The 20,528-nt window shown below is 55.6% G+C and overlaps 1 protein-coding gene across 1 annotated transcript in view; it reads right to left on the bottom strand.

Annotated features, from left to right (window-relative positions):
- Window positions 1–20,528, bottom strand: part of LOC132578290 (SCO-spondin-like) — a 170,568-nt gene that overhangs the window by 10,220 nt on the left and 139,820 nt on the right. Inside the window, exons 82-99 of the mRNA XM_060248229.1 lie at window positions 19,873–20,093; window positions 17,884–17,925; window positions 17,549–17,719; window positions 15,606–15,815; window positions 13,433–13,600; window positions 12,126–12,257; window positions 10,558–10,798; window positions 10,053–10,205; window positions 8,974–9,020; window positions 8,191–8,361; window positions 6,757–6,927; window positions 4,160–4,315; window positions 3,433–3,563; window positions 2,848–2,972; window positions 2,707–2,753; window positions 973–1,236; window positions 621–770; window positions 48–164 (exon numbers count right to left, since the gene is read on the bottom strand). Of these exons, the coding sequence (XP_060104212.1) occupies window positions 48–164; window positions 621–770; window positions 973–1,236; window positions 2,707–2,753; window positions 2,848–2,972; window positions 3,433–3,563; window positions 4,160–4,315; window positions 6,757–6,927; window positions 8,191–8,361; window positions 8,974–9,020; window positions 10,053–10,205; window positions 10,558–10,798; window positions 12,126–12,257; window positions 13,433–13,600; window positions 15,606–15,815; window positions 17,549–17,719; window positions 17,884–17,925; window positions 19,873–20,093 (2,717 nt within the window). The remainder of the gene's footprint in view (window positions 1–47; window positions 165–620; window positions 771–972; window positions 1,237–2,706; window positions 2,754–2,847; window positions 2,973–3,432; window positions 3,564–4,159; window positions 4,316–6,756; window positions 6,928–8,190; window positions 8,362–8,973; window positions 9,021–10,052; window positions 10,206–10,557; window positions 10,799–12,125; window positions 12,258–13,432; window positions 13,601–15,605; window positions 15,816–17,548; window positions 17,720–17,883; window positions 17,926–19,872; window positions 20,094–20,528) is intronic.

Genomic DNA, 20,528 nt, shown 5'->3' with positions numbered 1-20,528 from the left:
CCCAGAGCGGAAGGGCTTCGGGATGGAGGAGGGGGGAGGGGAGGTACCTGGCTTGCATTCTCCCTGCAGACACTCCACGTGGTCCCAGAGGTCCGTGCAGCCACGGGGGCAGCCGTTGGCACACACTGGGTTGTGCACCTTGCCCCGATCCTCACACGCTTCTCCTAGGATCAAAGCACGGCCATGACAAAGGAGGAGGGGGCATCAGTTCAGTCCTGCTTCTACACCATTGCCTGCAGGGGGAAGGACCTGGAAGGGCAAACCATTTCTCCCCCGGGGAGAACCCATGTGGAGAAGGGGGCAACAGCCAGCCCGCGGAGGCAAGCAGACCCATGATTCAATCTGATGCCTAACCTTTTGGGGAAGGGGGGTCTTGGGGGCTGTGGTCTTGGGGAGGAAGGGGCCACCCCTTGCTCTTTCCCTGCTTTAAAACCCCACGGATTCCCCCTCTCCCCAATTTTCCATTGGGAAAACTGGGGAATTTGGGGGTAGCAGAAACTCCAAAGAAGTAGTTTCTCTTGAGTGAGAAAAATTGCAATTTTTTAAAAATATATTTTTTCTTACTCTAAGTATAAAGCATGAAAAAGACTGAGTCCCCCGGGCCCTCCCCTCCCACTTACCCGGACAGGTCGCGGCGTTGCAGCTCTGGGACTGGGCTCGAGGTCCCGGGCAGGGCGGCCGTCGGGCGGAGCGCGCTCGCAGGCGGAAGCCCCCGCTGCAGGGCTGGCGGCACGGGCTCCAGGGGCCCCACGCGCCCCACACGCACAACTCTGGCAGGAGGGGGAGAGAGAGGGGGCAGCTGACCTCGGCTCGCCCGCCCGCCCCGTCGAGGACGCGCGCCCCTCGGGCGGCTGGCTGCCTCCCCTGCCTGCTGCCGGGGTTCGCCGAGGGAGGGAGGCTGCTTCCGAGGGGCAGAAGCGGCGAGGGGGGAAGGCGCCGGCCCTGCTGCCCCCTCCCTGGCCCTGCAGTCACCTCGGCAGGCGTGCGGGTCGTCGGGGCAGAGGCGCTCCTGCGCCACCTCGGCCGAGCACAGGGCAGCCGGGCCGGCCCACGCCCCGCCCGTCTGGGGGTCCAGGCACAGCCGGTAGCGATGCTGCACCGACACCAGCAGCTCCGGGGCCGAGGAGGAGCCGGGCCCAGGCAGGAGGGCGGCGGCAGCGCTGGGGCTCAGGGCCGTCCAGGGCAGGCAGGCCGAGCAGGGCGTCCACTCCGACCAGGCGCTGAGCGGGAGGAGTCCTGCCGGGCGGGAGGGAGGGAGGGAAGGGAGTGTGAAAGCCGCCCTTCGAGAAGGTCTCCCGTCCAGCAGCCACATCTGGCTCTTCCACACTTATTGTGTGGCTCTCAAAGCCCCCACTGCCCCCCCCCCCCAAAACTGGCTTAGAAAGGGCCTTTATCTCTTTAAATCACTTCACCCAGCCAAACCAGCTGGTGGATTGGAGAATGCATTTAAAGTTGCTTTTTCCCCACCTCCCTCCTCCCCCAATGTATTTGCCTGCCTTCCTTGTGGCTCTCAAACATCTGCCAATTATTCTCTGTGGCTCTTACATTAAGAAAGTTTGGCCACCCCCGGCATAGTCCCTTTGGCAAGGAACAAGAGAAACTGAAGCAAGTCTCTGGGTAGCTCTCCTTGCTGTCACAAATGCACACGCATTTGCAAACACAAGGCAACCTCTGCACTGAAAGCTTTGCTGCCATTTTCTGGCCTCTGCCCTTTGTAGCTGCCCTGCCCCCACTTGACGGCCCCCCTCCCTCCCCCGCAACTATTTAAAAATTGGTAATGGGGATAGCACCAGAGTGCTCTTATAGCAATCTGTTGCAACAATGCACTACTTCCTAGCTGTCATTTTAAAAGATAAATTACGTCTTTTGGTCGTGGAGTGGTATGGAAAAATGTGCACCCAGTACTTTTCCCCTTATAACTCCACAGCCAAAAGAGTTGGAGGCTTAACTTTTTAAAATGGAAGTTGGGAATTAGTTTATTGTCACAAGAGGTGGTGATGCTGATTGGTGAATTGCTCTAGGTCATGCATAACATTAATTAAAAATACATCAGTCAACCAAACCAGTTAATTAAAAAACAAATTGCAAACTCGATGATATCATATTATTGATACAATGCTATACAGATTCAGACGCTACTCATCTTTTTTAAGGCCCTCTAGGGGGAGGGAGGAGGCAGAAGCAAAGAGAAAGGAATGGATGCGTGCAGGACGTGAGGAAAATGTGCATGCCTTCCCATCCTGTTTTCGGGGTGCCTCTAGAAATCCTTGCTTGCATTTGTGTGGTTTTAGGGTTAGGGTTTTAGGGCCAAGAAGTGTCTTCTGTCCCCTCGCATGCGTCAAGGCAAACAGCTTCATGCCCTCCTACTACTGTGTTTCTAATGCAATCCGGCTTATATCGAAGCCACCGCATTGTGGTGCTCTGTGGGTCAAAGCCCCTCATCAGAGGAGACGTTTAGTAAGCACAGAGAGAAAGAAAGAAAGCCCAGATTCCAAGCAGCAGAAGCGTGTATTTGTTCGTTTGCGTGTGGCCGTCAGCACACCCTGACCCCTCTCCTGTTTGCAGCTGTGGGTGTCAGTGTGTCTGCCCCAGGGATGTGAGGCTCCATGCTCCTGTGCAGACTGTGGCGACCCAAACAGCTAAGGGCTTGGTGGCCTTCAAAGAGCAGCAGGTGGATTCTGGCAGAAGCACTCGTGATCCGCTCACCTTGGCAGCCTTCGCTGCTGCACTGGAGCATCCCTCGCTGGCACAGGCTGCCGAGAGAGAGAAAGCGGTCAGTGGGTGATGCCCAGGAGAGCACCCCAGGTCCCGCTGCCCCCTGCTCATGGGCCGCTGGCATCCTCTCACCATTCCTTGCATCCAATCCAAACTGTGTCTCCTGCCGCCAGGTACACGGGACCTTCTGAGTGGTTGAAGTGAAGGCAGCCACACTCTGAGGGCGGGACGCAGGCCCCGTTCTGTTCCACCAGGCCCTGGAGTGACAGGAAGAGGTCAGGGTCTAGGAGGGCCTCCCTCACTGGCCCCCAGGGCCGCGGAGCAGCTGCTCGGTCACCAGTAGGGTGTGGGAATTTGGCCTCTGCAGGACAGGGGCTTTGCCAAGCCTTTCCAGATGGGGAGGGGGTTCTTAGATGCTCCGATCAATGGAGCCAATGGCAGACGTTCCTACTGTGGGAGCAACCTGATCTGTTCACCAGGCCTCCCCTTAGCCCAGGGCAGCTCAGTTCCAGAACCCATGTCCAGTGCTGTCACCCAGCAGAATATTTCTGATCATGTGCAAAGGGCATGCAGAAGCTTGGAGGGTGGGGCTTCTGAGCCAGAGTTGTGCTTTCCAGGCAGACCTCGCACCCAGCTCCTATCTGAAATCTTACACTGGCAGCTGCTTCCCACCCATCCTGCACCAGGGATTTCCACACGCTCCCCCCCCCCCCTGACCTGTGGGCAGTAGCAGCCAGGCAGGCACTGGGGGATGTCCTGGCAGAGCTCCGGGTGCTGGAGGGTGGAGCAGTGGCTGTCGCAGGGGGAGCCGCACGCCTGGAACTCAAAGGGGGCCTCGCAGCTGGACTCTGGAAGAAGGGGCAGGAGGGGGAGCAGGTCAGGGCAGATCCTGCAGCACACTGGAGGGGGCCCGGTCCCACTCTTCCTGCTGGAGCGCTCCGAATGAGTGCGGCACGTGGGCCACAGGCATGCCTGCCTGATCCGATCAGGGGTCTCTCAACGTTTTTGAGCTTGTGGGCACCTTTGGCGTTTTGGCATAGCGTGGGAGGCACCGCCACACCTTACCTTTAGTAACATAGTGAAAATCCTGGTGTGGTGGTGGTGGCAGCTGCCACCGCCACCAAAATGACGCTTTTAAAAATGTGCACAGCCAGTCAGAAGCCCTGGGGGGCAAAAGGCCCATCTGGCCCCACCCACTTTCTCAACATGCCTGGCAGGCTCCAGGAAAGGTGGGCACCAAGTTGGGCAAATCTTGGGCATGCATGTGGGCACTCCCTGAACCCCTGCTGCAGAGGGCGCCCTTCTGATAGGAGACTCAGGGCCAAGCTGGGATTTCCGCTGGGGCCTGCCTTATATCTCAGCCATGTTTGAGGCACACAGAATGCCATTCCTCCCCCCTTTCCCTCCAAGTATCCCTAGAGGGGTGGCGGGCAGGTTCTCCCACCTGAGCACTGGGAATAGTCACACATGCGGAACTGCCCATCCAAGCCCACACAGGGCTCCCCGTCCGGCCCAAACCCCTGCTGGTTCCGGTATCTCTGCTGCACCAGGAAGCTGCAGGAACACTCCGTCCACCTCGTCCAGGCGCTCCAGGGACACTCTGGGGGAGGAAGAGGAGGGTGGGGTAGAGGGCCAGCTGGAAGCATCCACCCCCCCACCTTTTAGGCGCTCTGATGCAGATCCTGGGCGGGGGCAGGGGGGGACCGTGGGGGATGAAATCTCTGCTTTCAAAACCAGCAGCCCAGCTACAAAGGCAAAGGACAGACAGCCCATGGATTATGAATGTGCCACAAGAACCCACAAGGCCTTAAAAATACCACAGTTCAAGCAGGGGTGTGTGCGTTTACTGTAGGCAGTAAATGGTTCTACATCCCCCTCTCAGTAAGGTTGACTTCAAATGCAAAACTACTGCTGGCGGGCGGGGGGGGGGGGGGGCTGAAGATCTGGAATTAGAACTGGTCTCCAGACAACAGAGATCAGTTCCTCTGAAGCAAAGGGCTGCTTTGGAAGATGGACTCTTATCTAGGGCATTCTGTCCCACGGAAGCCTCTCCCCTCTTTAAACCCTGCCCACCCCAGCCTTAACCCCACAGCCAGTTTGGTGTGGTGGTTAAGTGTGCAGACTCTTATCTGGGAGAACCGGGTTTGATTCCCCACTCCTCCACTTGCACCTGCTGGAACGGCCTTGGGTCAGCCAGAGCTCTAATAGAGAGCCAGTTGGGTGTAGTGGTTAAGTGTGTGGACTCTTATCTGGGAGAACCAGGTTTGATTCCCCACTCCTCCACTTGCACCTGCTGGAACGGCCTTGGGTCAGCCAGAGCTCTAATAGAGAGCCAGTTGGGTATAGTGGTTAAGTGTGTGCACTCTTATCTGGGAGAACTAGGTTTGATTCCCCACTCCTCCACTTGCACTTGCTGGAATGGCCTTGGGTCAGCCAGAGCTCTAATAGAGAGCCAGTTTGGTGTAGTGGTGAAGTGTGCGGACTCTTATCTGGGAGAACCAGGTTTGATTCCCCACTCCTCCACTTGCACCTGCTGGAACGGCCTTGGGTCAGCCAGAGCTCTAATAGAGAGCCAGTTGGGTGTAGTGGTTAAGTGCGCAGACTCTTATCTGGGAGAACCGGGTTTGATTCCCCCCTCCTCCACTTGCACCTGCTGGAATGGCCTTGGGGCAGCCGTAGCTCTGGCAGAGGTTGTCCTTGAAAGGGCAGCTGCTGTGAGAGCCCTCTCCAGCCCCACCCACCTCACAGGGTGTCTGTTGTGGGGGAGGAAGGGAAAGGAGATTGTGAGCCCCTCTGAGATTCTTCGGAGTGGAGGGCGGGATATAAATCCAATATCTTCTTCAGATCTCCAGGGATTTCCCAACCTGGAGCTGGCAACCCCAAGCAGAGCTGTGTCAGCATATGCTTGCTTGTAAGTCTTCAGGCCGGAGTCTAATGCACATGATCTATGACAGTTGCTGACAGCTTCCCTTAGCAGGTGCAGACCGATTCTGCCCAGAGTACTTGTGCTTATGCAGAGTGACTCAGCACTTTGTGCTTATTGGTGCTTGTATATAGCTATATGTATAGAACTGGGAAGAGTTCTATACATATGCAGTGTATTTCTGCTCTCAAACGAGTTGTCTGGCGAAGCACTTTGTCCAGTGTATACCAGAACAACTATAACTTGTAAATCTGTAAATAAAGGTTAAAACGCTTGGGGCTCTTAAGCTTGGAGAAACGTTGACTGCGGGGTGACGTGATAGAGGTTTCGTGGTAGATAACTCACTGAAAATGTCAAGACAGTGTGCGATTGCAATAAAAAAGGCCAACGCCATGCTGGGAATTATTAGGAAGGGAATTGAGAACAAATCAGCCAGTATCCTCATGCCCCTGTATAAATCGATGGTGCGGTCTCATTTGGAATACTGTGTGCAATTCTGGTCACCGCACCTCAAAAAGGATATTATAGCACTGGAAAAAGTGCAGAAAACGGCAACTAGAATTATTAAACACTTTCCCTATGAAGAAAGGCTAAAACGTTTGGGGCTCTTTAGCTTGGAGAAACGTCGACTGCGGGGTGACATGATAGAGGTTTACAAGATAATGCATGGGATGGAGAAGGTAGAGAAAGAAGTCCTTTTCTCCCTTTCACACAATACAAGAACTCGTGGGCATTCAATGAAATTGCTGAGCAGTCGGGTTAGAATGGATAAAAGGAGGTACTTCTTCACCCAAAGGGTGATTAACATGTGGAATTCACTGCCACAGGAGGTGGCGGCGGCCACAAGCATAGCCAGCTAGTTCGCACAAGTCAGTGTGCTGTCTATCATTAAGCCTCACAAATCCAGAGCATACGCCAACAAGCTGGTGCGGGAAGTTCAGCCCCCGACCATTCAGAAGTTCAAGGGAAAGCCAGCATTCCTCTCTGAAGGGGGCTCCTTCCGCCCCAGACCCACCCCTCCCTGTGCAACCTGCAGAGAGGGTGTGGGATCCCAGAGGAGGGCTGAGGCCAGCTGCAGGAAGGGGCAGCAGCTCAGGATCCTCCCAAACCCTGCTCACCTTCGCAGGCCTGGAGGTAGCAGGCCTGCATGTCCTGGCGGGTCTCGTGGCTGCAAGGAGCCCCAGCTGCCTCGGAGGGCGGGCAAGCACACACCCCTGTACGGGCGGCCAAGCCTGTGCCGCAGGACCTCGAACACTGGCTCCAGGGGGACCACTGGCAGAGAGCATCCCCTGCAGGGGGCGGAGAGGTACAGGAAAGCAGTTGGTAGAGGACAGCGGCATTTCTGGGCTCTGCAGGAGTATGCCACTCTGTTACTGTGAATGAGATTTTTGGCCTTCTCCAGGATTCCTCCTCGCACCCTCTCCTGCCCGGGGAACAGTGACTCTGAACACAAAAATGGCATGGAGGGGAAAGTGGGGCTTTTTAATGGGAAGGGGCAACTGCGGTTCCTCTTGAGAGCCAGTTTGGTGCAGTGGTTAGGAGCATGGACTCTAACCTGGAGAACTGGGTTTGATTCCCCACTCCTCCTCCACAGGCACCTGCTGGGTGACCTTGGCTCAGTCACAGTTCTCTCAGAGCTGTTCTCTCAAGAGCAGTTCTCTCAGAGCTCTCTCAGCCCCACCTACCTCACCAGGTGTCTGTTGTGGGGAGAGGAAGGGAAGGAGAATGTAAGCCACTCTTCAACTCTGAGTGAAGGGCAGGGCGTAAATCCCATCTCTTCTTCTAATTCTCTTGTCACTCTTGACACTCACCTCGCCTCTGTCTCCCCTCTGCACCCTTCTCTGCTTAGTCAAATAGGAACTGAACCTCCCCCCACCTCCCGGTTGCCAACTTCCATCTGGAGCCTGGAACTATCTTGAGATTCCAGCTAATCTCCGGACAACACAGACCAAGATGGGCAGCAGCTGTGGCAGTCTGTGTGCAGCAGGGGGAAACAGCAAGAGTCTAACAGCACCTGAAAGACGGGCACCATTTGTGGCAGGGGAAGAGTTTTCTGAGTCAAGGACTTACCACAGCTCATCCCCTGCCACAAATTTTGTTCGGTGCTACTGGACTCCTGCTGTTTCCAGACAAAAGAGATCAGTTGCCCTGGAGAAAATGGCTACTTTGGAGGGGGGGCACTCCATAGAACTATACACAGGGCTTTTTTTGTACAGGAGCTCATTTGCATATTAGGCCACACTCCTCTGATGTAGCCAATCCTCTTGGAGCTTACAGTTGGCCCTGTAAACTTTTGAAGGTTTGGCTACATCAGGGGTGTGTAGCCTAATATGCAAAGGAGTTCCTGCTACAAAAAAAGCCCTGATTATACCCTCCCTTCCTCAGGCACCTCCCCCAGATCTCCAGGAATTTACTGGCTCAGAGTTGGCAACCCTACTGACCCACCTGGGTGCCTCTTGGTTTTTGCACAAAGGGGGGGGCAATAAACAAAGAGACATATTTAGGGCTATCATCTTTGCTGGACCAGCATCTGTGCCCTCTGGCGCCCTCACCTGGGCAAGGCAGGGCGGTGCAGTTCTGGATCTGTGTGTCCAAGCCAGGGCAGGAGGAGCCGTTGTTGCGTGGCGGGGGGTTGATGCATGCCCGGGTGCGGATCTGGGTGCCGTGGCCACAGGTGACGGGGCAGTCAGACCAGGGTGACCAGGGGGTCCAGGCTCCGTGAACTGTCGGTACAGAAGAAACAAGCTCCATCCAGGGCACGGCAGAAAATGGTGGGAGAAGGCGGTGCTCATACCAGCCTCACCCAAAATCTCTCTCCCAGCCTTCCCCCGTTCATTCCAAATCAGGGTGTGAGAGGCAGTCTCTCTCTACTCGTTCATGCACAGCCTCCCTGCCTTATTAGATAGATGGCTGTTGTCTCTCCATCGCTTGCCCCTCTGATTCCTGAGAGAGGTTTTCCCCTGGTAAGTTGTCTCGTCCTTTCCTGCATAGAAGCTATACTCTTAGTCAATTCGCCGTGACTTCTTCCTGCTAGGTTAGAATGTTTGTGAACATTCCGTGAACGTATGAAGTGAGCTTCCTTAGGAAGTTGGCCATCGATCGTTCTAACTCTGTACTGCTTATTCATGTCTTCCTCTAGGTTCTCCGCAGGGCCAGAGACTGAACCTGGGGCCTTGTGTACGTCAAGTCCTGAATTTACATGACACACTGGAGCAAAAATGGCTTCCCAAGAGAACCAACGCTCTTCCAACGCTGGCCCCTAAAGTGGCACCAGGGATTAATCCACTAATCCACCACGTGCTGATGCTCCTACCAAAGCTGCAGAGCCAACTCACCTGCACACACAATGTCCATGCAGTAGATGCCCTCCGGGGTGCAGATGCTGGGGAAGGAAGGGGCAAAGGAGAGCGTCAGTGCCAAGGGTGGATAAGCCCTGTTCCAGCCAGCCCAGGAGCTCTGCAAAAGGGCTGAGGCCCAGCTTCGCTCAGGGCAAAAATATCTGCATAATATGGAGAGGACTTTCAACAGCATGGGCTACTCTGGGCTATGGAATGGAGCTACTGCAAGCATTCAGGACTACAGAAATGAACTATTGCAAGCATTCAGGACTACAGAAATGAACTATTGCAGGCATTTGGGCTACAGAACAGAGCTATTGCAGGCATTCAGGGCTACGGAATGGAGCTATTGCAGGCATTTTGGGCTACAGAATGGAGCTATTGCAGGCATTTTGGGCTACAGAATGGAGCTATTGCAGGCATTCAGGGCTACAGAATGGAGCTATTGCAGGCATTTTGGGCTACAGAATGGAGCTATTGCAGGCATTCTGGACTATGGAATGGAGCTACTGCAAGCATTCAGGACTACAGCAATGAACTATTGCACACATTTGGGCTACAGAACAGAACTATTGCAAGAATTACAGCTACAGAATGGAGCTATTGAAAGCATTCAGGGTTACAGAATGGAGCTATTGCAGGCATTTGGGCTACAGAATGCAGCTATTGCAAGAATTAGGGCTACAGAATGGAGCTATTGCAGGCATTCAGGGCTACAGAGTGGAGTTATTTCAGGCATTCAGAACTACAGAATGAAGCTATTTCAGGCGGTCTGGGCTATGGAATGGAGCTACTGCAAGCATTCAGGACTACAGAAATGAACTATTGCAGGCATTTGGGCTACAGAATGCAGCTATTGCAAGAATTAGGGCTACAGAATGGAGCTATTTAAAGCATTCAGGGCTACAGAATGGAGCTATTGCAGGCATTCTGGGCTACAGAATGGAGCTATTGCAGGCATTCTGGGCTACAGAATGGAGCTACTTCAGGCATTCAGGACTACAGGAGCCCTTGTTGACTACAACAGAAACACGCAGAGGTGCTCCTTGGGGGCTCCCTCCCCAGCCACCACGAACCATTGCTGGCACTCTCCCAGAAGCCACGTGCCCCCCAGCTGCATCTCTTGGCCCTCACGCAAGCACAGCGGAGGGCAGGGGCCGGGGGCACAGTGGCGGGTCTGCAGCTGCTCTTTCAGGCACTCAGAGTCCCACGAACCAGACGTGGCGGTCCTGCAGGGGCAAGAGAAAGAGAGAGGCTCCCTTTGCCTTATGCCAGCCAGGGGGCCACAGCAAGTGACCGTTCAAGGAAGTGCACCCGGAATTAGGAGAGAAAGAAAGAGAGAGCAGCACTATTGCTGTAAATCCTAAAATTACCCCCTTCCACTGAAGTTTAAAATCCTAGATAAATTCTACCTATCACCCCCTCTCTTCTCCCCAACCCATACTTTGGTCTGGGTCTGGTCTGCCACAGATGAGACCCCCCCCAACCCAGCCAAACACCACTCAGCAGCTCTCCCCCCTCCCCAAGAAGGGCTGGTGCCCCCATTGCTGCCCCCCACTGTGCCCTCTCCTGCCTGCTCACCGGAAGCGGGTGTGTCGGCTGCTCCCGCAGGTGGTGCTGCAAGGGGACCAGCTGGACCAGAGGCTCCAGCCACAGCCGCCCGGGAGGCAGGTGTCGTTGGTGCAGAGGAGGTGCCCTTCGGTGCAGGAGCAGTTGTTGCAGCCGTCGTCATGGATGCTGCCCGGTGCCCAGCTGTGCCCCTGGGCATCAGTGCACTCGCAGTGGTCTGGAGAGACGCAGGCCCCGTCCTGCTCCAGGGTCCCTGGGGAGGGGGCAGGGAGACCTTTCAGGATGGGGGAGGCTCAAGACCCAGTTGTCTGCAGGAGGCCAGCTGCATTGCTTGGAATTCAGCCCAGGTCAAGCCCAGGCAGTGAGGCATTGCGATTCGCACGTGGGACAAGGGCAGGGAAGAACCAGGTTCAAATCCCCACGTAGCATGAGGCTCAGCGAGTGGTCTCTCTTTCGTGGCTCTGCAGGTGGCCAGAGGGAGGGGCCGAGACTCAGTCGCCCCAGGTTGCATCCCCAGCGGCAGCTCCTGTTAAAGGGCAGGAGGGGGAGGGAAAGGCTTCCTGGCTGGAAACCCTGAAGAGCCACAGCAGGGCTGACCTTGATGGAAAGGCGGCTTCACTGGATCACTGCTTGTCACCCCAACCACACACAATCCAGCTTTCTCACAGTTCAGGTGTGGACATCTGAAGCTGCCTCCTACTGAATCAGACCCTCAGTCCATTGAGATCAAAACTATCTGCTCAGACTGGCAGTGGCTCCCTAGGATCTCAGGCAGAGGAAGTCCTTCACATCCCCTCCTTCCATTGGTCCTTCCAGCTGGAGCCCTGGAACTTTTGCATGCCAAACAGAGGCTCTTCCACTGTGCCAGGGCCCCTCCCCAACACACACACACACACACACACACACACACAGAGGGCGGCCTTTTCTACAGTTGCACCACAACTCACAGTTGCCCTCTTCATTTCAGGCACCAGAGGAAAGTCTCTTTTCACCCAGGGCTCAGAGATCTACAGACTTATGTGGCTGTTATTTGGCTTCTAAAGTCTTTCCATTTAGCTTCTCTGCCTGTGTTTTCTTGGCATTCTTCAGATCATGCTATAGCTCATTCATTGTTTGGTTGCTTCAGGTGGACAGCTATGTTGGTCTGAAGCAGCAGAACAAAGTCTGAGTCCAGCAGCGGCACCCTGAAGACCAACAGAGTTTTATTCTGGGTACGAGCTTCCGTGTGCCTGCCCGCTTCTTCCGATCCCGAAGAAGTCATGTGCCCTGCAGAAGTGTGCTTGCACATGAAAGCTTTCACCACGAATAACATTTTGTGGGTCTTAAACGTGCCCCACTGGACTCTTAATGTTGTTTCGTTGTTTGGTTGTGATTTTAACTGCTGTGCGTTTTGTCTGCAGTTATCTCAAAGCATCATTCATTGGCAAAAGGCTACAAGCAGGACAGAAATCTTTTGACAAAGAGACACATAGAAGTCTGCTCCCAGAAGACCACCCCGCTGGCCCGAAAGCCCCCAAAGGAGGCTGCTTCTATCTCCAAGCGGAAGACACGGGAGAAATGTGAATGGAGGCCTTCGTTACCGTCTGGGCATCGGCAGCCAGGTTCGCAGTCCTCCCCGTCCTGGCACACAATGCCTTCCTGGAGGTCCCAGCAGTGGCGTGGACACTCATTGGCACAGTCGGTCAGCTGCATCCCCAGCGGGCAGGCCTCTTCTGCCAGAGGAGAGGAATCATAGACTGAGCAGCTGGGCGGGCACAGGGAGGTGGGGGATGGGGTGGAGGAAGGTTGAAGAGACCTGGCTGGCTGGGGTTGCTGGAACTCTCTGTCTGAGGCAAAGATGCTCTCTATTCTTGGTGCTTGAGGGGGGCACAGTGGGAGGGCTTCTGGTGTCCTGGCCCCACTGATGGACCTCCTGATGGCGCCTGGCTTTATTGGCCACTGTGTGACCCAGAGTGTTGGACTGGATGGGCCATTGGCCTGATCCAACAGGGCTTCTCTTATGTTCTTATGTGACACAGAGTGTTGGACTGGAGGGGCCATTGGCCTGATCCAACAGGGCTTCTCTTATGTGACACAGAGTGTTGGACTGGAGGGGCCATTGGCCTGATCCAACAGGGCTTCTCTTATGTTCTTATGTGACACAGAGTGTTGGACTGGATGGGCCATTGGCCTGATCCAACAGGGCTTCTCTTCTGTTCTTATGTGACCCAGAGTGTTGGACTGGATGGGCCATTGGCCTGATCCAACATGGCTTCTCTTCTGTTCTTATGTGACACAGAGTGTTGGACTGGATGGGCCATTGGCCTGATCCAACAGGGCTTCTCTTCTGTTCTTATGTGACCCAGAGTGTTGGACTGGATGGGCCATTGGCCTGATCCAACAGGGCTTCTCTTCTGTTCTTATGTCTGGGGCAGTGATGCTCTGTATTCTTCGTGCTTGGGGGCACAGTGGGAGGGCTTCTGGTGTCCTGGCCCCACTGGTGGACCTCCTGATGGCACTTGGGGTTTTGTGGCCACTGTGTGACACAGAGTGTTGGACTGGATGAGCCATTGGCCTGATCCAACATGGCTTCTCTTACGTCCTCTGTATTCTTGGTGCTGGGGGAAAGGACTGTGGGAGGGCTTCTAGTGTCCTGGCCCCACTGATGGACCTCCTGATGGCACCTAGGGGTTTTGTCCACTGTGTGACAGAGTGTTGGTCATTTCCTCTCTGCAATCCAGGGATCAGCTGTAGTCCTGGGAGAACTCCTGCCCCCACTTGGAGGCTGGCAACCCTGCTTGCTCTTGGCCGTCCTTGCCCCTCGGGAACCTCCTAATCCCCCCGACTGCAGTCTGCCCTCCTGCACCCCCACCCAGGGTGGTCTCAGGGAGACCTTCTTCCCTCTTACCGCAGGGCTGAGGGTTGCAGACCCGCACGTGGAACTTCTCGCCAGGGCAGGGCCGCCCTCCGTTCTTGGGCGGGGGGCTGGTGCAGGTCCTTGTGCGTGCTGAGCGTCCCCCGCCGCAGCTGCGGTCACACCAGGACCAGGGGCTCCACTTGGCCCAGGCCCCGTCCACTGCAGGGGAGGAGAAGGAGGGCAGGTGGGCGATGTGGCGAGGACTGGCAGAGCAGCCAGGACATCCCTGAGGGGCCATGCAGGACCTTCTCCACTCCCAAAGGAGAGAGCAGGAGGGGTGATGCAGAGGGCTGCTGGCCCAGAGCGAGACCCAAAGGACTGGGAGCCACAAGTGGCTCAGAGTGCGAATTCTTCTCAGGCAGAGCCCCCAACACTTTGTAGCCTGGGGGTACCTCTGGAATTCTGACACAGCATAGTGGGCAGACAGGGTTGCCACGTCTGACCCAAGAAATATCCAGGGGTTTTGAGGGTGGAGCCAGGAGACTTTGGGGGTGGTGCCAGGAGCAAGGGTGTGAAAAGCATGATTGAACTTCAAAGGGCTGGCTATCACAGTTAAAGGGACCACGCTCCTTTTAAATGCCTTTCATCCACTGAAAATAATGTAGGATGGGGGCATCCCCTGCTACAAACTTTTTAAAACTTGGGATGTGTTTTGAGGAGAGGCACTGGATGCTTCGCTGAAAATTTGGTGCCTCTACCTAAAACAAAAAAGCCCCCCCCCCTAGAGTCCCAGATACCAACATTTCTCTATTATACCCTATGGGAAACTGTCTCCATAGAGTATAATGGAATGGCCAGCAGACATTTCCCTCTCCGATGACCCTGAAGTGGGGGGAAGACCTCCAAATCAGGGGAGCCCTATCAGGCAAAGCCACAAAATGGCGGCTGTGGGAGGCAGAGCCAGCCATAAAATGGCTGCCATAAAATTGGGCTTGCCAGCCTCCAGGTGGGGCCTGGAGACCTCCTGCTTTTACAACTGCTCTCCAGCCGGCAGTGACCAGCTCTCCTGGAGAAAAGGGTTGGTTTAAGGATGGGCCTCGTGGTGCAGAGTGGTGAAGCAGCAGTCCTGCAGACAGAGCCCTCTGCTCACCACCTGAGTTTGATCCCTCTTGAAGCTGGGCTCAGGTAGCTGGCTCGAGGTTGACTCAGCCTTCCATCCTTCCGAGGTCGGTCAAATGAGTCCCCAGCTTGCTGGGGGGAAAGCGTAGAGGACTGGGGAAGGCAATGGCGAACCACCCCGTAAAAAGTCTGCCATAAAAACGGTGTGAAAGCAACGTCACCCCAGAGTCGAAAATGACTGGTGCTTGCACAGGGGACCTTTTCTTTTAAGAGCCCCGTGGCGCAGAGTGTTAAAGCTGCAGTACTGCAGGCCTAAGCTCTGCTCACGACCTGAGTTCGATTCCCGGCGGAAGCTGGGTTTTCAGGTAACCGGCTCAGGGTTGACTCAGCCTTCCATCCTTCCGAGGTCGGTAAAAGGAGTCCCCAGCTTGCTGGAGGGAAAGTGTAGATGACTGGGGAAGGCAACGGCAAACCACCCCGTAAAAAATCTGCCGTGAAAGCGTTGTGAAAGCAACGTCACCCCGGAGTCGGAAACGACTGGTGCTCGCACAGGGGACCTCTCCTTTCCTTTTCTGAGGCATTGGACCATGCAGAGGCCCAGCCCCAAAGCTTGCCTTCACCTGGCTCCGCCCCCAAAGTCCCCAGATATTCCTTGAACGGGACTTGGCAGCCTAGCACCTGGAGCTGGCACCACCCCAAGGACCCCTTTTCCAGAGACACGGGCAGAGGTCCTTCTGCAGTGCAGCAGTTGGGTCTCCCCATCCAGAACTCCTTTCCACTAAACAGAGGAGTCCGGGCTGGCTGGGGGCATCTGAGGGAGAGGCAAAGGCCCCCTAAGCGTGAGCAGAGAGCAGCAGGGTTTATTGTTGTGGTTGTTGCCCTCCTCCTCCTCCTCCTGCCTCTTTCCACTGGGGGCCCAAAGCAGCTTCCCTCAGTCTCTTCTCCTCCATTTTAGCCTCACAACAACCCTGCAAGGTAGGCAAGGCTGACTGGCCCCAGGCCGCCCAGTGAGCTTCCAGGGCACAAGTGGGGATTTGAACCTGAGTCTCCCAGATCCTAAACCCGACACTCTAGCCCCCACACCACCTTGGCATTCAAATCCTACCTTTGCAGGCCTGCAGGTTGCAGAAATGCCGTTCAGTGTTGGCCACCAGGATGTCCTGGCACCAATGCCCGCCTTGCCCGGGTGGGTTGTAGGTGCGCAGGCGCCGCTGCTGGCCAGCCCCGCAGGTCCGGGAACATTCGCTCCATGGGGACCAGGGGTTCCAGGTGCAGTTCACATCCAAGCACTCCTCTCCCTGGCACAGCGGCGTGTCTGCGGAAGGGAGGAGAGGAAGAGAGGAGGACTGGCCGTGGTTGTTAGAGCCTGGAAGACCCTCCTGCTAGAAGAGAGCGTTCCGGCAGGGCTTTGTTTCCAGGAAACACCTGTGGCCACTTCCAGGTTCTGGGGGCGATTATGCCAACCCCCCTCCCCCAAACTGTCTTGCGCTGAATTAGGCCTTTGGTCCGCTGAAGTCAGTCTTGCCTACTCAGACTGGCAGCCGCTCTCCAAGGTCTCTTGTCTACTCAGACTGGCAGCCTTTCTCATCCAGGGCCGGCGCTGGAGCTTTTGCTGCCCCCAGCAAGGTTCCAACCTCCCATCCCTCCAGTGGGGGAGGGTCCCCAGCACTCACCAAATGTGTGCCCATTTGCATTTAGGGCTCCTCTTGAGCAAACGCCCACACCCTCGTTTGACCTCCCCTCAGTGCAGAGAAGCTAAGCGGGGTTAGATGGCCCCATTTGCGCAGTGGGCTCCTCTGTGCAAAGCCCCCCCTCCCAACTTTCCTGTGGAGTGAGAAAATCTCGGGCGGGGGAAAGACCTCGCAGACCAGCTGGCATGTGGGGAGGGGCGCCCTAGGCAGCCACCTACATGGCCTACTCTTGGGGAGGGACGGTGGCTCAGTGGTCGAGCATCTGCTTGGTCAGCAGGAAGTCCCAGGTTCAATCCCCGGCATTTCCAACTAAAAAGGGTCCAGGCAAGTAGGTGTGAAAAACCTCCGCTTGAGACCCTGGAAAGCCACTGCCAGTCTGAGTAGACAAGACTGACTTTGATGGACCAAAGGGGGTCTGATTCAGTAGAAGGCAGCTTCATATGTTCAGAAGGAATGAAGGCAACTTTAAGGGAGGGACGGTGGCTCAGTGGTAGAGCATCTGCTTGGTAAGCAGGAGGTCCCAGGTTCAATCCCCGGCATCTCCAACTAAAAAGGGTCCAGGTAAATAGTCATGAAAAACCTCAGCTTGAGACCCTGGAGAGCCTCATAAGTGTTAGGGAGGGATGGTGGCTCAGTGGTCGAGCATCTGCTTGGTCAGCCGGAGGTCCCAGGTTCAATCCCTGGCATCTCCAAAAAAGGGTCCAGGCAAATAGGTGTGAAAACCTCCGCTTGAGACCTTGGAGAGCCGCTGCCAGTCTGAGCAGACAATACTCACTTTGATGGACCGAGGGTCTGATTCAGTAGGAGGCAGCTTCATGGGTTCATATGTAGGCCACACCCCCTGACATCACCATTCTTTAGGGGAGGGACAGTGGCTCAGTGGTCGAGAATCTGCTTGGTAAGCAGAAGGTCCCAGGTCCCAGGTTCAGTCCCCGGCATCTCCAAAAAAGGATCCAGGCAAATAGGTGTGAAAAACCTCAGCTTGAGACCCTGGAGAGCCACTGCCAGTCTGAGTAGACAAGACTGACGTTGATGGACCGAGGGGGGTCTGATTCAGTAGAAGGCAGCTTCGTATGCCCATGCCCCAGCCTTATTCCCATCACTTCCTATCTCCTTTAAACGGGGGATGCCAGGACCTTCTGTGTGCCAAGCAGATGCTCTGCCACCCTGAGCCACAGCCCCTCCCTCAAGCCCTTCCCAGGGCCTCAGCCTTTCTGCCAATCTTCTCCCACACTTTTCAGACTGGAGATGGGCAGCAGGCACTGCCGCAAGCTGGCATTCCTGTCGCATCGAGGGAGGGAGATGCACACATACCCTTCACACACGCTCGGATCCAGAGGGATGGAGGGCTCCTCACCTGTGCACTGGGGCAGGTTGCATTCTCGCTCCTGAAATGCATCTCCTGTGCAGTTGGCCCCTCCGTGGCAAAAGCGCATGCGGGTCTTAAGGGCCGGGAGGTCTGGATCGCTGCAAGTCTTAGAGCAGGGAGTCCAGGGGGACCAGGGGGTGAAGCTGACCTCCTCAGCGCCTTGGAAGTGGGGAGCAGAAAGACACAGGAGGTCAGTTTCCTAGCTCTTCACCACCGTGTGGGTTTGACCCTCCCTCTCCAGTGGAATGGGAATCCGATGAAGTAGTCTAAATCGGACTTTGCCACCGCCCTGCCGCTTGAGGAGTTCCTTCCCTCCCCCTTACCCGGAGTGCCAGAGACGGGCTCTTTTGTGGGACCAGCCAGAGCTGTGGAGAAGAACAGAGCTGATTTAATTGGTGCAGCGGATCGTGACCAGCCCTGGGGGCCCCCCTCCCGCCCTTCTGCAATTAGCCCCTGGCAGGAGCAAGGAAATCAGACATGCAATATGGGGCAGGGAGAGAGATTTCCTCCTCCTCTTCCTCTGTTGTTGAAGGGGGAGAAAGGTGTGGTGTAAACAAAAGCAATGAAATGATGTCTAAAATATACTAGGTGCTAAATATACTAGGTGTTAAATGACCAGATTCCCAGCGTGCCAGGAATATTTCCCATCGATCAGAGATCAATGTGTTAAACATCTTGCAGGATTTTGCAGGGCCTTGAGAAAAGCTGATGGGGTGGCAGGAGGGGTTTGTGAGTTTCCTGCATTTTGCAGGGGGTTGGACTAGATGACTCTGGAGGTCCCTTCCAACTCTTCTATGATTCTATGCTGCCAGACCCTGGTGGTTGTGTGGCCCCCACGGGGCCATCCCAGCCTTGGAAACGTTGCGGGGGGTGACAGTGGGGGAGAAGCTGCCATTTCTGGCCAGAATAACCTCCCTCCCCCTTCAAGGGTTGTGGCCTTCTTGCTTTGCTGAGCCTCCAGTCTCCTCTCAGGGGAACTTGAGGGCCAGTGAGAAGGGCACTGGATTTGAATTCAACAGCACCTTTTGGAAGTTAAATCTCTCTTCAGTAGATATGAGTAGATGTGAATGGAGATCCCAGAGTCCTTCTATCCCAGCCTGCAGGTGGGAGCAGCATTGTGAAGAAAGGAGCCAGGATGCAGAGACACATGCAGAATGCAATCAGAGCAGGGGGGAGTGCTCAGTGGGAGGAGTCACCCTACAGCATGGACTGTGTCCGTTTTTGTGTGTAGGTGGAGAGCAGGGGTCCCCTGGCCCACGGACCAGACATAAGAACATAAGAGAAGCCATGCTGGATCAGGCCAGTGGCCCCTCCAATCCAACACTCTGTGTCACATAAGAACATAAGAGAAGCCCTGTTGGATCAGGCCAATGGCCCATCCAGTCCAACACTCTGTGTCACATAAGAACATAAGAGAAGCCCTGTTGGATCAGGCCAATGGCCCATCCAGTCCAACACTCTGTGTCACACAGGGGCCAAAGAAACCAGGTGCCATCAGGAGGTCCACCAGTGGGGCCAGGATGCTAGAAGCCCTCCCACTTTGCCCCCCGCCCCAAGAACCAAGAATACAGAGCATCTCTGCCTCAGACATAAGGACATAAGAGAAGCCATGTTGGATCAGGCCAATAGCCCATCCAGTCCAACACTCTGTGTCACACAGTGGCCAAAAAACCCAGGCGCCATCAGGAGGTTCATCAGTGGGGCCAGGACACTAGAAACCCTCCCACTGTGCACCCCCAAGCACCAAGAAGACAGAGCATCACTGCCTCAGACATAAGAGAAGCCATGTTGGATCAAGCCAGTGGCCCATCCAGTCCAACACTCTGTGTCACACAGTGGCCAAAAAACCCAGGTGCCATCAGGAGGTCCATCAGTGGGGCCAGGACACTAGAAGTCCTCCCACTGTGCCCCCCCCCAAGCACCAAGAATACAGAGCATCACTTGCTTCAGACATAAGAACATAAGAGAAGCCATGTTGGATCAGGCCAATGGCCCATCCAGTCCAACACTCTGTGTCACACAGTGGCCAAAAAACCCAAGTGCCATCAGGAGGTCCATCAGTGGGGCCAGGACACTAGAAGCCCTCCCAATGTTGCCCCCCCCCCAAGCACCAAGAATACAGAGCATCACTGCTCAAAAAATCATGCTTGGTCTGGGTAGGTCATGCATCTGAGCAGATTGGAAGCCCCTGGAGCATCGATGGCAACACTGGGGCATCTGGGACATTATTCAGCAGGCGGCTGCTCTGAATCCAGCACCACAAAGCAGCTGTTTTCACCCCCTCTCCTGCCCCCCTGCCCAACGCCTCTTACCTTGGCAATCTGGTGCTTGGCAGTACCTGATGTCAACGCGGGGGCCCACGCATTCCTTCCCCCCATTGGCAGGCGAGGGATTGTTGCAGTCGCGTGACCTGGTCATGTTCCCCAGCCCCCCACAGGTCAAGGAGCAGGGGGTCCACAGGCTCCAGGGGGCGAAGCCTCCATCCACGGGGCAGAGGGAGAAAACGCAGGCCAGCTGTCCATTGCGACAGGAGCTGAGGCAAAGGACAGAAATCGCGGGGACACTGAGGCAGAGGAGATCACAGAGGGGGAAGTGGCCTCCAGGGTCATCTAGTCCAACCCCCTGCACAAGGCAGGAACTTCTCAAATGCTTCCTCCATACACATACCTCCCCCCCCCCATGCCCAGAAGATGGCAAAAGCCTGCAGGATCCCTGGGCCAATCTGACCTGGAGAAGAACCGCTGCCTGACCCCAAAGGGGAGAACGGCATTTCCCTGAGCGTGTAAGAAGGGGCCACGACAACCAGGACTGGATCGATATGTTTTTTGAGGGGGGCAAAATTAAAAAATGGCGCCCCCTTATGGGCCATTCTATCTTATGGCCCCGTAGAATACAATGGACTCCATACCCAATTTGACACCCCCCCTCCATCGGCTCCCAGGGCAAGCCCCCCCCCTATGCCCCCCCC

The sequence above is a fragment of the Heteronotia binoei genome, chromosome 10 (genome assembly GCF_032191835.1).
Source record: "Heteronotia binoei isolate CCM8104 ecotype False Entrance Well chromosome 10, APGP_CSIRO_Hbin_v1, whole genome shotgun sequence".
Taxonomy (NCBI): Eukaryota; Metazoa; Chordata; class Lepidosauria; order Squamata; family Gekkonidae; genus Heteronotia; species Heteronotia binoei.
This window is presented reverse-complemented; position numbering and strand designations above follow the sequence as displayed.